This window comes from Procambarus clarkii, chromosome 20, assembly GCF_040958095.1.
Source record: "Procambarus clarkii isolate CNS0578487 chromosome 20, FALCON_Pclarkii_2.0, whole genome shotgun sequence".
Lineage (NCBI taxonomy): Eukaryota > Metazoa > Arthropoda > Malacostraca > Decapoda > Cambaridae > Procambarus > Procambarus clarkii.
This window is the reverse complement of record NC_091169.1, coordinates 37966890-37984596: the sequence shown is the minus strand read 5'-3', so window position 1 is coordinate 37984596 and position 17707 is coordinate 37966890. Positions and strand designations below refer to the sequence as shown.

Here is a 17707-nt window from a genome sequence, read left to right as displayed (position 1 = left end):
AGGTGGGATGCAGGCCTAGTGTATGCCCCCACAGAAGGCCTGATGCAGGTCTAGTGTATGCCCCCACAGAAGGCCTGATGCAGGTCTAGTGTATGCCCCCACAGAAGGCCTGATGCAGGTCTAGTGTATGCCCCCACAGAAGGCCTGATGCAGGTCTAGTGTATGCCCCCACAGGAGGTGGGATGCAGGCCTTGTGTATGCCTCTACAGAAGGCTTGATGCAGGCCTAGTGTATGCCCCCACAGAAGGCCTGATGCAGGTCTAGTGTATGCCCCCACAGGAGGCCTGATGCAGGCCTAGTGTATGCCCCCACAGGAGGCGGGATGCAGGCCTTGTGTATGCCCCCACAGAAGGCGGGATGCAGGCTTAGCATATCCCCTCATACACAATATATCAACTTCAACAAACTCGCGACGTATGAATAATTCAGTCCTCGATGTCTTGTTAAAAACTTGAGCTACTGACCGTTTTCTTTCTTGTCTTGCAGATTACGACCCTATGAAGCTTCTTGGCCTCGTCACTTTCTGCGTGAGTATAGTGCCCGACACTTCTTTAAGTAGACAGTCCTCATATATACAGTACGTCCTCATCAACAAAGCATTCCGTCCTCATCAACACAGCATCCCGTCCTCATCAACAAAGGCTCGTAAATCCAGCCGCCAATCGTTTCGTGTGTAAAACGGTTTACACACGCCTTGAATATCTGCTCAAATCGCAAGTCTTTAAATGCTTCACCCACTTCAAGCATAAATAATCGCCAACAGACCCTAAACACCTAACCTAACCTAACCTATGTCTAACTATACATTGAATTATATTGAATAATAATATTAATTTATATATGATACCGACCTCTTATCAAAGAATTGCTTGGACATATGTTACGTAGATGGTTGATGAACGCTCAATACAGGATGTAACGATGGTTGACTAACGATCGTGCCCCTAGTTCCACACCAACACGAGTCGGAAAATGAACACTGCAGGTGAGCAATCCAGTACCATTGGTAGATCGTTAATCACCTAGAACACAGCAGCTCAGCTGCTGGGGGGCACCAATTCTGCTTTCAGTTCCCATGTGGGAAAATGTGGCTTATAGTGAGCCGGTCCTGCAGGACACAAGGCCGTCGTTCGATTCCACCCAGCCCAGGGTCCACAAGACTAGGATGGGGGGTTTCAGGCAATAGTGTCTACAACCTGAACAAATCCACAAGGGCCGTGACGAGGATTCGAACCTACGTCCGAGAGCATGGGGCTACATCCTAGCTCGAGTGCATGGAGGGAATTGTGTAAAATCCTGGTTTGTCTCGGGGAGGCTGGAGGATCCAAGTGAATTCAGTAGAATTTCTGGTTGCAATTCTTTTACCATGTCGTAGCCCAGTCGATTAAGGCAGCGTCTGGGAGGCTCTCAGACATAGGTTCGAATCCTCGTCACGGCCCTTGTGGTTCATATGATGCATCACGCTATTGTGATTTCTGTGTCTACAACCTGTTCCGAAATAGTCACCACAATGTCAGTGTCGTCAAAGCTCATGCACTCTATTTAAATTAAACAAGTGTATCACTTCATTCGGTTAAATTCGGTTGGGTTAGGTTAGGTTTGTATATTGAGTAGGTGTGGCGTAGAGGGGTTACCTTGAGGTTATCTTGAGGTGCTTCCGGGGCTTAGCGTCCCCGCGGCCCGGTCGTCGACCAGGCCTCCTGGTTGCTGGGGTACACATACTTTCCTCAGATCCTAGAACCTACTCTTTTCAAGGGGGGAAAGGGAAGACCGACTTTCGAGTCTAAAAATAATGTCTTTCAGCATACATCATGCGATATTCAGGAACATGAAACTGAGAAGAACTCCAATAGCCACCAAAAGAAAGTGAACCACACACACACACACACACACACACACACACACACACACACACACACACACACACACACACACACACACACACACACACACACACATACACACACACACACAGACACACACACAGGCGGGATCCAAGAGTCAATGCTCGATCCTGCAGACACAACTAGGTGAGTACACACACACACAGACACACACACACACACACACACACACACACACACACACACACACACACACACACACACACACACACAGACACAGACACACACAGGCGGGATCCTGCAGACACAACTAGGTGAGTACACACTCACACACATACACACACACACACACATATATATATATATCAGTTACAATTTATACTTTATTGACCGTATATTTATTTATTAAACACGAACTCTCCCAAAACAGAAACCCTTCCATCAAGCACACTGAACAACTTTACCTTATAAATACATAAATGCGGAATTAGTAGCGGTCCAAATGGAGTTGAAGCCTCCATGAGGGTGAGTGACGGACGTCACCATTGGAGTGGTGTGATGTGAATGATTGTGCTTTTAACTCAGGACAAACGATGTCGTGCGTCAGTAGTACGATTATTGAACAGGTATAGCAAGCAATGTCTATTTTAAGCGAATATGTGGTCGCTCTCAGCGTTAAAAATTCTTCTTCAGAAGTGCAAGAATATATTTATAAGTTTGCGAGTTTGTACTCACCTAGTTGTGCTTGCGGGGGTTGAGCTCAGGCTCTTTGGTCCCGCCTCTCAACCGTCAATCAACAGGTGTACAGGTTCCTGAGCCTATTGGGAACCTGTACACCTGTTGATTGACGGTTGAGAGGCGGGATCAAAGAGCCAGAGCTCAACCCCCGCAAGCACAACTAGGTGAGTACAACTAGGTGAATACAAACTCAACTAGGTGAGTTGTGTGTGTGTGTGTGTGTGTGTATTCACCTAGTTGTGCTTGCGGGGATAGAGCTCTGCTCTTTCGGCTCGCCTCTTAACTGTCAATCAACTGTTACTAACTACTAACAATTTTTTTCCACACACACACACACACACACACACACACACACACACACACACACACACACACACACACACACACACACACACACAGCCACCGGCGCCCTGGCTTGTGTGGATAGCACGCTGGACACGTAATCCTGAGGCCCGGGTTCGATTCCCAGCGCCGGCTAGAAACAAAAATGGCCAGAGTTTTTTTTCACCCTGATTCCCCTGTTACCAGGCAGTAAATAGGATCATATACTCATCCTGTGAGCGGTGACGGAAAAGCAACAGTCACGTAACGTGTACAGGAACTGTATTTCAATATTCTTTATACTGACTTTTGTCAGTATAATTAGGTTAACTAGGTTAACCTAATTATAGTTACTAGTTAACTTTTAGTTAACTAGTAACTAAAAGTTAATTAGGTTAACTTTTGCAATGAATTAGTTGCAAACCATTTTTATTTACCTGAATTAGAGATCAGGCTTCAACGGTAAGTAGTCTAATTATAATAGTTAATGTTCAGCCCGTTTTCTTCATCTCTTCATAACATTACATAGTGTTAACCTAACCAGAAACGCAACAACTTTAAGCAACCCGCCCTAACCTAACCTTAATATCGATTCATAGAAAACGTATGTGTGAGCCGCTGCTTTTTACAGTACTTTGTCATTTGTACATTTTCACGTTCAGAAGCATAACGTATAAAATGAGGCTTATTAGCCGAGGGAACCGGTTTTTATGTTATGAGTATGGCCATCTTGAGGTTATCTTGAGATGATTTCGGGGCTTAGAATCCCCGCGGCCCGGTCCTCGAACAGGCCTTCTTATTGCTCTACACATCCCCCAGGAAGCAGCCGCCTAACTCCCAGGTATCTATTTACTACTACGTAACAGGAACATCAGGATGAAAGAAACATTTTGCCCATTTGTCTCCGTCTCCACCGAGGATTGAACCCGGAACCTCAGGACTACGAATCCGAAGCGCTGTCCACTCAGCTGTCAGGCGCTCTGACCTTGAGAGAGACCAGAAGAGAAGCAAGAAACTAGGAGACAACACGAGCTTACACAGTTTGCACTTTGTCTATAATTCGTAAACATAAGAAGAATAAAGGAAATAATAAAATAATAGGACTATTGGCCCATACGAGGCAGCTCCTTTAATTTATTCTATAAATCACCAAACCCCATGTTACCAAACCAGTATTTACCCAGGTCTTTCCTTACCCAGGTATCTCTAAATTCTTGACATTTTTGGCGCACGTGTTCAATCTGATAGTTCGTGTTTAGATCCTAAATAAACCGGATTATTGAATTTTACAGTTCTTTATTAAATTCGAAGAACTCAATAGCCATTAAAACGTTCATGTCAGGCAAGAGCCATTGATTAGTTAGAGCATTAAATATGTATATGTGATTCGTTCGTAAGTGAAAAAGGTGCTTCGTTAGGGGGATTGGGCACGGGATCGAGAGAAGGACGATTGGGCATAGATTCAACAGATCTTTCACTGTTTGCCCCTGTTCACTCAGCAATAATTGGGGGGATCTGGTTGCAAATCAATTGGTGAATCGTGTTCTAGGGAAATCGAGTTGGGTAAGGGTTAAAATGAGCTGTGGGAAGGGAGAGTTCCAAGCCTACTAACATGTAGGAGTCAGACGACATTTTCTGAAATACATATATATATATATATATATATATATATATATATATATATATATATATATATATATATATATATATATATATATATATATATATATATATATATACATATATATATATATATATATATATATATATATATATATATATATATATATATATATATATATATATATATATATATATATATCGTACCTAATAGCCAGAACGCACTTCTCAGCCTACTATGCAAGGCCCGATTTGCCTAATAAGCCAAGTTTTCCTGAATTATTATATTTTCTCTATTTTTTTTCTTATGAAATGATAAAGCTACCCATTTCATTACGTATGAGGTAAAAAAGAAATTATTGGAGTTAAAATTAACGTAGATATATGACCGAACCTAACCAACCCTACCTAACCTAACCTAACCTATCTTTAAAGGTTAGGTTTGGTTAGGTAGCCGAAAAAGTTAGGTTAGGTTAGGTTAGGTAGGTTAGGTGGTCGAAAAATCATTAATTCATGAAAACTTGGCTTATTAGGCAAATCGGGCCTTGTATAGTAGGCTGAGAAGTGCGTTCTGGCTATTAGGTACGACATATATATATATATATATATATATATATATATATATATATATATATATATATATATATATATATATATATATATATATATATATATATATATATATATATATGCCTATACTTGCATAAACCACAAGTGAAGATAAACAATCTTTGGACAACACCCACCAGTGGGACTCGAACCCAGAAAGCATACTAGTTATGCCAGCTACTGGAAGGTAGTTGTGCTTTCTGGGTTCGAGTCCCACTGGTGGGTGTTGTCCAAAGATTGGTTATATATATATATATATATAAACATTCGTATGCTTCAGTTATATCCCCTCTGCTATATGGTTTTGTAGATAATGAAAATTAACTTTTCTTAGCCTCTTTTTAAAACAAAGTTCCTAATGCCTCAGAATAACTTATACGTATCCTGGAGAGAACAAGCGTGTAGCTACATATTACTCGGGTATTAAGCATGATCATGTCTTCTCGATGCAGGGCATCAGCAATGTTTCACTGTTAAGGCTTGGTGAGAACTCAAATTAAAGCCCCAAAGAGTAATTGATCCTTGACACACATACATCTCGTGGCCTCCTATGCTAATGTGTCAAGTGCATATTACCGACATTAATGGATGAGAGAGGGAATTAGACAACGACACCGTTATTGGGTTGGCGTGGTTACTAGTTGGTGGTAGTGGTGTGTGGTTGTTGATGGTATTAATTGTGGTTGTATCGGTGTGATAATGGCTGGTAAGAGATTTTGTCGTGGGCTGGTAGTACTGGTCTTGGAGAGGCTGGTACTAGTGGTATGGAAGTGACAGGAGCTAACAGAAGGGGGTGTGGGTATGACAGTCGGTGTGTCAAGGGCTGACAGTAGTGGTAGTGGGTGTGACAGTGATTGACAGCAGAGGTGTATGACAGGCGATGGGGCAGGAATTGGCGTGGGTGTTGCCGAGTGGATGTGTCGTGAGATCAACAGGTAGAAGTAGTTTGTTATGGTAGATAATATTAGAGGTGGTGATTAGGGATTTTGAGTGGTTGTGAGTCCAGCACTCTCGTATTATATAATATATATAATCACCTAAGATCAACATGCTTCGTAAAACGTTGTAGTAGAGTATTATATTTAAGAGAATAAGACCAGCATCTGTCACTGAGGCGACTTGTAGAGCAAATGTTTTTTTTTAATTCATATAGCAAGAGTGAGTTAATTGGGCAGCGTCACTCACTTTTTGAGTGACCCCCACCATCATTGCAGCGTGCACAACAACCCCCCCCCCCTCCCTGTTACTCACCTTACCCCCCATAGGAAGAAAACTAAACTGGGTTGTTCATCCTGTCACTTGTACCCAGACGCAGCTGGGACTTGCTTAACTGTCTCAAGTGAACAGATGGTCAAATAAGGCGTGTACAATATTTGCAATCCGCCATGCTCATGTTATCTTGCGTGTGCAAGGTCATGCTCATGTTATCTTGCGTGTGCAAGGCGAGGAGAAGCACAGGATCTTCACTTAACAGTAATTTCTTAGCCAGTATATATTCTGCACATGTTTTTGGAGGTCACACGTGTAGTAACAGATGCACAAGTAATTGTTCAGATGATAAGAGAATATGAAGAACGTAAACTACAGAAGACTTATTGGCCCATACGAGACAAAATCTTTGTTTAAATCCAAACAAACTCGTTCATATAGATGTCTAACCTACGCTTGAAACAATCAAGTGCTCCCCACGTTTATTAACTCACCCTCAAATATGTTCCCTAGAACAGTCACTCTATATACCAATATTTACTCAAGTCGTTCCTGAATCTAAACTTGTGAGTAAAACAATCACTGAGGGTAATTGCACCTTAAGGGAGCAGAGCTCGTTTCCTGTGTATGATCTTGTGTGTGTGTGTGTGTGTGTGTGTGTGTGTGTGTGTGTGTCATCATGGGAGACTGTTGTATACTCAGAACCTCGTATGCTACTCTACTTTGTTTACGGGAGTCTCCATAAAAACTCCCCCATCCGCTACTTACCATCTGCCGGATGATAGTCAGGGGTATGTAAGGCAGGGGGGGGGGAGGGAGGGAAGAGAGGGAGAGGAGGAGACGGAATGATGGAGTAGAGAGATATAGAGAGGGAGAGGAAAGAGGTACGGATGGAAGTAGGAGAGACTGTGTTGGCTGGGAGGGAGGGAGGAGGATGGTGTTAGAGAGTTAAGATGTGGATAAGAAGGATGAAAGGAAGATGTAGGTGGGAGGGAAATGGGTAGGAAGGAGGGACGGAAGGATGTAGGGAGGCTGCAAGAGGGAGAGAAAAATGATGCTCTACGACATTCAATAAGAAACCTCACTCATCGGAAAATTCAACACCATACAGGATATATTTTGTGAGAGCCTGTCTTCCCCTACTCAGGGCTGGATAAACAATCTCCCACACTGAATGTGTCATATAAAATTTACAAATAAGTATTTTATATCACCAACTATAAGTTTACGAAAACACGACAAGAATCAACTGGCCGTTGCATTAGACGACCGATATATGGAGAGACGGAGCACAAGAGCTGAAGCTCATTCCAGCAAGCTCCGTTTGGTGAGAACACGCCCACACACACACACACACCCTCCCACACACTACACCTCCCCCCCTTCCCCACACACTCACTTGCCCACGCACACTCCCACACACCCTTACTCCTACACTCTCTCTCTCACACTCCATCCCACACAGCCCTCCTGCACACCCTCCCACAACCCGTCCCACAACCCTTTCCACACGGGAATTCAACCTCTGGATTGATCCGTTCTTTAAGACCAAATTGACTGCCCATGTGCCTCGTTGTGCCCCAATCTAACCTGCCACAAACTGCTAACCAACTAAAGACCCACAAAGAAATCTATACCTTGAACGTTATTGAATCTGACGTTATAACCACATATATTTATTATTATCTAACAACTAAATCTATTCTTCACATAGGTTATTGGTCTCGAGTTATCTTGGTCTCGAGTTATCCTAAATGTTATTCAGCATGCGATGCCTTAAATGATCCAATTGCCACTAACTATTGCAACACAGTTACATGTCGTGTTTGGTCGTCAGTGAAACCAGGAACTGCTGGGGTTCTGATCCTGTTGAATGGGGTTGATAATGTCACTATATACTTCCTTCCGAGGGTAAAGCACAGAACGTGGCAGTTACCTTGAGGTCACCTTGAGGTAGTTCCGAAGATTCCTTGCGACACGAGGAATGATGATTTGGTCAACCTGGCTGTTGGATGCTGCTCTCAATCTAACATCAATCCGAATCACAACCCGTTTGATCAACATTTAATGATGTTTATCAAGATTTTTTTTTAACAATAACTTGTCGTAAAGAATGCTCTGGTTCGCCTGGCGAAGCATCGTCAACTGACCACCATCAGAGCACCAGCTCAAAGACTCAGTCTTACTCCTGTGTAACTCCTTTTTTATGTATTGAGTTTGTCACTCTTCAAATTTAGGGTACCTTTTCGTATTGCATTCCACTCTGAACCTATAAAGATTATGGGAGTCTTTGGAGTTGCAAGCTGCACGCGACGTTAGTTTTGCAATAAGTTTATATAATGAAATGAACTTTAATTTGTAATAGAGACAAAATCCTTGCGAGAAAAGCCCCTTGCCCCAAAATGTGACTACTTGTTCAATGCTTTTTCTAATTCGACGAGAAGACACGGACCAAATTTACAAAGATTCGTAGGAGTTATTTTGAGAGTGAAACCTTGAACTTGTAAATAAAATCTCATAAATTTTGGGGTTGGCACTGTGACCTCGCCCTGGCACTGTGACCTTGCCCAGGCACTGTGACCTTGCCCTGGCACTGTGACCTCATCCTGGCACTGTGACCTCCCCTGGCACTGTGACCTCGCCCTGGCACTGTGACCTCCCCCTGGCACTGTGACCTCACCCTGGCACTGTGACCTCCCACTGGCACTGTGACCTCGCCCCTGGCACTGTGACCTCGCCCTGGCACTGTGACCTCGCCCTGGCACTGTGACCTCCCCCTGGCACTGTGACCTCACCCTGGCACTGTGACCTCACCCTGGCACTGTGACCTCGCCCCTGGCACTGTGACCTCCCCCTGGCACTGTGACCTCCCCCTGGCACTGTGACCTCGCCCCTGGCACTGTGACCTCCCACTGGCACTGTGACCTCGCCCTGGGGGCATTAGTGCTGGCGTTACGGTGTAAGCAGGGTTGTAAGTTTAATGACTCCGGTGATGGCGTAACTCATTTTACCGGGAGGGAGAGTGTGATTAGGTCGAATGTGGTGATTATAGGCTGGACATTACTAGGGGTCAATATGACATAAATAGGTTTAGAGATAAGCTTTATAGGCCTATCAGTTGTGATATATAGACCATTAGAGAACACTGGTAAACATACAAATGACAACTTCTCAATCTCCTCCCAACAAATTTATGAAATGTCTGTTGTTTAAGATTCACTCCTTGGAACAGAAAGTTTCAAGTAGCACGGGCTATGGTGAGCCCGTAGTGAACTTTTTTCTTATGAAATGTCGCTGCAACAGCAGTGGAGAGAAGCTTTTAAGAGAGAACTGAACAGATTTCAGTTTGGGTTACTGGATCAGCCTGGCTGTGATGGCTATGTGGGGGCCCCAGATTACGAAGCCAAACACCCTCACAGTCCATCATATAAGGCTGGTCACAAACCAGCAGCAGAAATATAACTCTAGAAACCTTAAATAGATAACAGGTTACTGGATCAACCAGAAAGCATACTTTAGGCTTGAATATAGTCCTATGATAAATTAAACTCGGAAGATATTCACCAAAAAATCAGAATACACCTATGTGTGTTCACTCCTGGTGTGTGTGTACACCTCCTGTGTCTGGGGTGTTTTCTGAAACCTAGGGTCAGGGTGGGGATTGGGGAAGGGAATTATCAGGGGGGAGGGGGAGCGCCAAGCCATTACGACTATATAGCACTGGGAAGGGGTCAGGATAAGGATTTGGGATGAGATGGGGGGAAAGGAATGGTACCCAACCACTTGGACGATCGGGGATTGAACGCCGACCTGCATGACGCGAGACCGTCGCTCTACCGTCCAGACCAAGTGGTTGGGTTGGGGATTGGGGAGCGGATTGGGAGGGGGGGGGCAGAAAGAGTCAAAGAAGAAGAGGTAGTTTTAATAGCAGGTTAATAGCCTTAACGGCTTGTTTAGTGTGCATTAAATTTGATCGCTTTGTTCCAGAAATAGAAGTGGAACAAATCACAGCTGAAATACACCTATGCAAGCAAGTATATCACCCAGGGAGCATACACAACCACGCACGCATGCACGCCAAATATGACCAAACACGCAATATAGCAGCGAAGAGAGTGTAAGGGGGGATTGACCCTCACCACACTACAAGAACAAATAGGGGGAGACATGATTACTACGTGCAAGATTTTAATTGACCAAATAGATATATATGGAGCATTCAATGTGAGGAACACCAGAACGATTGACTCAGGTTCAATCCCCCCATGATGGAAGTGATTCAATCCACCTTCTCAACTCTCAGGTCATAGTAATCAATATTACAAATGCAATCTACTATGAAAAGTAACGGCTCACAAATATCTACGTTTTCTATGCATCGGACTCGATAGGTTAGGCGGGTTGCATGGGTTGATACGTTTCTGGCTCGGTTAGTAGGTTGGATTTTTTACGGAGTGGTAAATCAAGAGAGCTGGCTGGTGTACCACACCTTAAAACTACCCTCTGATCTTTCACATTAAAAAAAATTATTAGTTTAATAATTTCGTTTATTTTAGAGTTATAGAAATTTATATTTTATGTGTAAAAAATTACCCTTCGAAGGAAAACTCGCCAATTTTATTTAAATTATACTTACTAGTTTGTTATTGTTCATTTTTTGAACAATAAAATGAACACTCTTCTTAGTGTTCATTTCCCATAAATCTTCGATTTCCAAGTGTATGAACAGCAATCAGGAGATGGGTCTGAGCGTCCCCATGGTGTCTCGGCCTGGAGATCAGATGTGGAAACTGATCCAGTTTTTGCATCCATTCTTTAACATAAATAGGTTAAGGTAACTTAAGATAACTTTTCTTCTAAAAGTTATCTAAAGTTTCCCCCTCCCCCTCCCCTTCCCCCACCCCCCCCCCCACCCCTCCCCCCTCCCCTTCCCCACCCAACAAATTGCATCCTGTCTGCCAGCAATGAAGAACTTGAGCATGGCTCTATGTGCAAGTTGCAGAAATTTGATTACTTCTCCGCCCTGACGTGTCCGTTGCCTCCTCTACACCGTGAAATATATATTTTAAAGCAAAACCGATACTGGACAGAAAACGAGATGAGGTTATTAAGAAACAGAAACACTAAGTCAGTACGACTCTATAGCACTTGGAAGGGATATGAGGACAAGGAGCTGGGATGTGAGGACAAGGAGCTGGGATGTGAGGACAAGGAGCTGGGATGTGAGGACAAGGAGCTGGGATGTAAGGACAAGGAGCTGGAATATGAGGACAAGGAGCTGGGATATGAGGACAAGGAGCTGAGATGTGAGGACAAGGAGCTGGGATGTGAGGACAAGGAGCTGGGATGTGAGGACAAGGAACTGGGATGTAAGGACAAGGAGCTGGAATATGAGGACAAGGAGCTGGGATATGAGGACAAGGAGCTGGGATATGAGGACAAGGAGCTGGGATATGAGGGAGGACAAGGAGCTGAGATGTGAGGACAAGGAGCTGGGACATGAGGACAAAGAGCTATAATAGAACAGAGGGAGCTCAACCACTTGAACCCTCGGGGATCGAACGCCGACCTGCAATAAGCAATAGTACCCGATACTCAAAATTTTTGGATTAATAGATGAGCAGTTGATTACTAGAAAAACGCAGTAGTCGGCGCAGACGAGTTACAGTCGAAGATCTCTGGTTATACCTGACAAAGAACAGAGACGTTTGGGCACGTTTGCTGTCCCCTGAGGCCCAGCTCACCTAGTAGTAAATAGGTACCAGAGAGTTAGACCAGTGTTAATGGGGTTGAATTTAAGGGAAACTCGACAAATTCACAGTTATCTATCCCCAGATAATGGGAAACATTTGCAAACAGTTTCCATAAGTGGAAACTTATGGAAATTCCTATTTAAATTTACAGGGTTTATAAAGACCAGGAAATAAAATATAGAGAAATATATTGTTGGTAAAAAAACGACGATAGAGATATTGTCAAAGGGGACACACAGCTAAGGAAACAATAGAGTAGAAAAAACTGATAAACGGTGGGAGTAGGAAGAACAGATAAACGGTGGGAGTAGGAGGAACAGATAAACGAGGAGATATCAAAGATAACAACAAAAATTGAAAAAAATACAGTAAAGAACGCTAATAGGAACAAAAAATCACACACAATCCAAATTTAAACAGCATAAAGAGAGGAATACGGAGCATCTTCGAGACTTGGAATTTATCAGTAAACAACCAATCATTAGTATATAAAATATTTTTGTTTAATAATAATAATAATAATAATTTTTATTTAGGTAAAGGTACATACATAAAGAGATTTTACAAAGTTTGTTGGCTTTATAGATAGAGCTAGTACATACAATGCCTAAAGCCACTATTACGCAAAGGGTTTCGGGCATTGTTTCTCTACAATGTTGTTAGGACTTTGTGGTCTCAACTCCTAGAAGGCCTGAAGCATTCTATGTTCCTGGAGCATACTAGCTGTGCTTCTGGAGCGTGGGTGACGTGGGAGGTCATGACAGAGCAGCAAAAGAGCTTGTTGGGTAAAAATCTACAAGTCAGAGGACAGCTGGAATGCGGTTTATAATCACAATAAAACTTTTACTGCTACTTTATGTACGCGTCGCAGACTGGGATCAGCCACACATGCCAGAAGGTAATTTTTACAGTCTGTCAGTACTGTATTCTGACAGGATATGCAGGCTGTATCATCCAATTTACGGTCTTCCCAACTACATACACCTGGTTCCCCTCGTTTGGACACCTGGAGCCAGATTCATGAAAGGACTTACGCCAGCACTTACGAACCTGTACATCTTTTGTCAATCTTTGGCGGCTTTGTTTCCAATTATTAAACAGTTAATGAGCTCCGAAGCACCAGGAGGCTGTTTATAACAATAACAACAGTTGATTGGCAAATTTTCATGCTTGTAAACTGTTTAATAAATGTAAACAAAGCCGTCAAAGATTGAGGGAAGATGTACACGTTCGTAAGTATTTGCGTAAGTGCTTTCGTGAATCTGGCCCCTGTAGTCTAAGAGCAGGAGACCTGTTTTGCAACACGCGATGCTTCGTTGCAGCACGTGCTTCGTGCTGCACCTGATGCAATACAGCACTTGCAAATGCTTTGCAAGTGCTGTATTGCTGTGGGGAATTGTTCGTTCCAACACTGCAGTCGTTTCGCTGTCACGCTGGTTCGTCTCTCTCTGCAGTACCTAGTGGCGAAAGACTCCATTCGTACCTACGTAATTTCATACATAGCATAATTATACAATAATCCAGATGTCCTTCTTGTCTCGTTCAGATATAAACAAGCCAAAAGTGATGAACCCAGAGATCACGAGAGAGAGAAAATGTGACATCTGAGCCAGAGGGGAAACTCTGATATGAAGAGTTTGAAAGAAGAATTCTGCGATAACGTGAGATATAAGAATGATATAGAAGAATGAAGAAAGAACTCTGACATCTGGAGTTGTGGTGACCACAGAGAGCTTTCAGTGTCCGCCACAACTCGAGAGCAACATCAACACTCCTGAGGGTCACTTGGTCAATATACTCGAGCAAAATCCGTCTAAATTCAAACAACGAAACCAAGACTTTGAGAGTGTTGACCCGGCGAGGCAAGGTAACGAAGAGTAACGTTGTTTTACCGTTTAGTTTGACGTTACTCGAGGATATTGTCCCCTCTGGCTACGTTTATTCTCGTTGATCGCCGTTAAACATGCAAACCGACATTTAGGAAACATTGAGTTGCTGAGAATAAGTCGCAAAAACGTCGCTCAAAAGAAATTGCCAAAAACCAAAATCTGAATTAAAAGTGACGACGTTTCGGTCCGTCTTGAACCCTTATCAAGTCGTGGAACGATGTTTCGGTCCGTCCTGGACCCATATCAAGTCGTGGAACGACATTTCGGTCCGTCCTGGACCCTTATCAAGTCGTGAAACGATGTTTCGGTCCGTCCCGAACCTTATCAAGTCGTGAAAACGTTTCGGTCCGTCCTGAACCCTTATCAAGTCGTGACGACGTTTCGGTCCGTCCAGAACCCTTATCAAGTTGTGACGACGTTTCGGTCAGTCCTGAACTCTTATCAAGTCGTGACGACGTTTCGGTCCGTCTTGAACCTTATCAAGTCGTGGAACGATGTTTCGGTCCGTCCTGAACCCTTATCAAGTCGTGACGACGTTTCGGTCCGTCTTGAACCTTATCAAGTCGTGGAACGATGTTTCGGTCCGTCCTGAACCCTTATCAAGTCGTGACAACGTTTTCGGTCCGTCCTGAACCCTTATCAAGTCGTGAAACGATGTTTCGGTCCGTCTTGAACCCTTATCAAGTCGTGGAACGATGTTTCGGTCCATCCTGAACCCTTATCAAGTCGTGGAACGATGTTTCGGTCCATCCTGAACCCTTATCAAGTCGTGGAACGATGTTTCGGTCCATCCTGAACCCTTATCAAGTCGTGGAACGATGTTTCGGTCCATCCTGAACCCTTATCAAGTCGTGGAACGATGTTTCGGTCCGTCCTGAACCCTAACCAATGGTCCGAGACAGACCGAAACATCGCCACTTTCCTTTCTTTTCATATTCTCAGGTCACTATTTTGTTTTGGTTTTAATAAGTAGTGTAAAGCCATGAACGTAATTATTTAATCTAAAGATCTGTCATGAAATGCAAAAAAACTAATGCATAGTTAATCGCAGTAATTTAGACAATTTCTTCTAAATTGAGAAGTAAACCGTTTAGAAAGGTGCCTGTACTAAGACTGTCTAAGCCGGGAAGGAAGGGGGGTTGCTTTTTGTGTTTACCTTGCGGTGACTTCGGGGCTCAATGTCCCCGCGGCCCGGTCCGCAACCAGGGCCTCCTCTGGTCTATATAATGGTCGTAATATTATACGACTATTATCACAAAATCCGGAGAGTCTGATAGTTTTATTGACAATGCTGAGCAGTAGATTCGAATCTCACTCGTTGTATGCTGTGGTGAATCTTCAATGGTACAATTAATGCTTTCAAAGAGGGATGGAAGTCGATTGGTAAACAGATTCGAATCCCACTCGTTTGCAACAGCATAAGCCTGAACTCGTGGAACTGATTAGAACCATATTAATCCCTGCAGCTTCTCTCTTAGAAGTGGGATTAACCCGGTAATCCTAGGGGAAATTTACCTTTGTAATATTTCCCAGAGAACTTTACTAACTATAACTTTATTTTATATTACGTTAGATTGAGAATAGAAATCATTCCTAGTTAGTAATGTCGTGCTTCTGAATTTTGTAATATCAAAATAAGACTTTTATAGAAGTCAACAAACCAGATAGACATTTTTCCTCTTGATTTTCCAGGACTGGGGAGATGAAAGGAAGACGAAGATGAGGTATAAGGGCGAGGTATAAGATGAGAGATAAGGGGAGGTATTAGATGAGAGATAAGGTTAAGAACAAGGTGTGAGATCTATGAATAGACTCGAGTAAATATTTTGTGAACGGAGGCAAAGGAATCATTCCACACCAAAGGAATGAAGGAATCATTCCACACCAAAGGAATGAAGGAATCATTCCACACCAAAGGAATGAAGGAATCATTCCACACCAAAGGAATGAAGGAATCATTCCACACCAAAGGAATGAAGGAATCATTCCACACCAAAGGAATGAAGGAATCATTCCACACCAAAGGAATGAAGGAATCATTCCACACCAAAGGAATGAAGGAATCATTCCACACCAAAGGAATGAAGGAATCATTCCACACCAAAGGAATGAAGGAATCATTCCACACCAAAGGAATGAAGGAATCATTCCACACCAAAGGAATGAAGGAATCATTCCACACCAAAGGAATGAAGGAATCATTCCACACCAAAGGAATGAAGGAATCATTCCACACCAAAGGAATGAAGGAATCATTCCACACCAAAGGAATGAAGGAATCATTCCACACCAAAGGAATGAAGGAATCATTCCACACCAAAGGAATGAAGGAATCATTCCACACCATAGGAAACATGTCACCAATATGTGGAAGCTTCTAATGGGTATATAGACCTCATTGCAACCCAATTTTAGCTGCAACACTGTGCAACAGACTGGTACAGGGGCGTTGCAACACCGTCTCTGCCAGCGAAGGATGCGAACTTGAAGATGTACAAGAACAATCTAAGTTTACCTGAATTTACCTGATAGCCACCACATATGGAGATCAGTGCGAGAGAGGGGGAGAGGGCAGGAAGCCAGCGGGTTGTCAGTAGTTCCCCCCCCCCCATTATTCCCGACCGATAATGCTGCTATTACAAATTGATCATAAAGTGCCTATCAATAATGTGCACTTTACATAGGGACATAGAATCTTTGTACATAGACATTTACTACCATAAAATTATACTGTTCTTTGCCTGACCTCAAGAGAAAGAGAGATCAATTTATAAGTGTTTATTAGCTTGCAGTGCATTAAAAATTTCACGAGTATGTTTCTTCACATAAGTCACACAGAAAAGAGTCATTTGAAGCCCACGTTAACGGAAGCCAAATGGGCCACACACACACACACACACACACACACACACACACACACACACACACACACACACACACACACACATACACACACACACACACACACACACACGGCTTATCGATTTGACCCATAGCACACAGTAGCGAAGTCCTAACGCCGTATCCCCTTTACTTACTGAGTCACGCCAAACTATAAAACACAGGAGGAAGCTCTGGACTAACACTTGACTTTTGAATTCTTGATGATCATTGAAGGTTGAGAATGTTCTGCTGATAATCTAGACTGACCTTAGAGAAAGGAGAATGTTGAAATAGTGTTCTAAATGGACTTTACAAGGTTAAAATGCTCCATTTGTGAATCAGTCAAGCGGTACACTTGCCACAGTGGTCTTCTAATGTCCACTTCACTCACTTTACAAGGGTGAAAATTATCCAGTAGAGCCAGAAACTAACATTATAAGTGAATGTCCCACTAATGCTCCAAACTAACATTACAAAGGCGAACCTGCTCCACTTATGTTCCAAATTAACTTTACAAAGGAAGAGTTCCGCAAATGTTCCAATGGTTCAATAAGGGAATGCTTCAACCACTTGGGCTGGACGGTAGAGCGCCGGTCTCTCTTCATGTAGGTCGGCGTTCAATTCCGAACTGTCCAAGTGGTTAGGCACCATTCCTTTCCCACCCGTCCCATCCCAAATCCTTATCCTGACCCCCCTTCCTAGTGCTATATAGTCGTAATGGCTTGGCCCTTTCCCCTGATAGTTCAATTTAATTCAATAAGGGGCCTGACGGGTGAGTGGATAGCGCTCGATATTCGTAGTCCTAAGGTTCCGGGTTCGATCCCCGGCGGAGGCAGAAACA

General features: G+C 43.2%; 1 protein-coding gene across 1 annotated transcript in view; it reads left to right on the top strand.

The window, feature by feature from the left end:
* Positions 1–482: 482 nt before the first annotated feature.
* The window catches only part of LOC123755345 (galactosylceramide sulfotransferase), a 53311-nt gene continuing 36086 nt past the window's right edge, over positions 483–17707 (top strand). The window contains exon 1 of the mRNA XM_069327885.1: positions 483–527. Within this exon, the coding sequence (XP_069183986.1) occupies positions 498–527 (30 nt within the window). The 5' untranslated portion in view covers positions 483–497. The remainder of the gene's footprint in view (positions 528–17707) is intronic.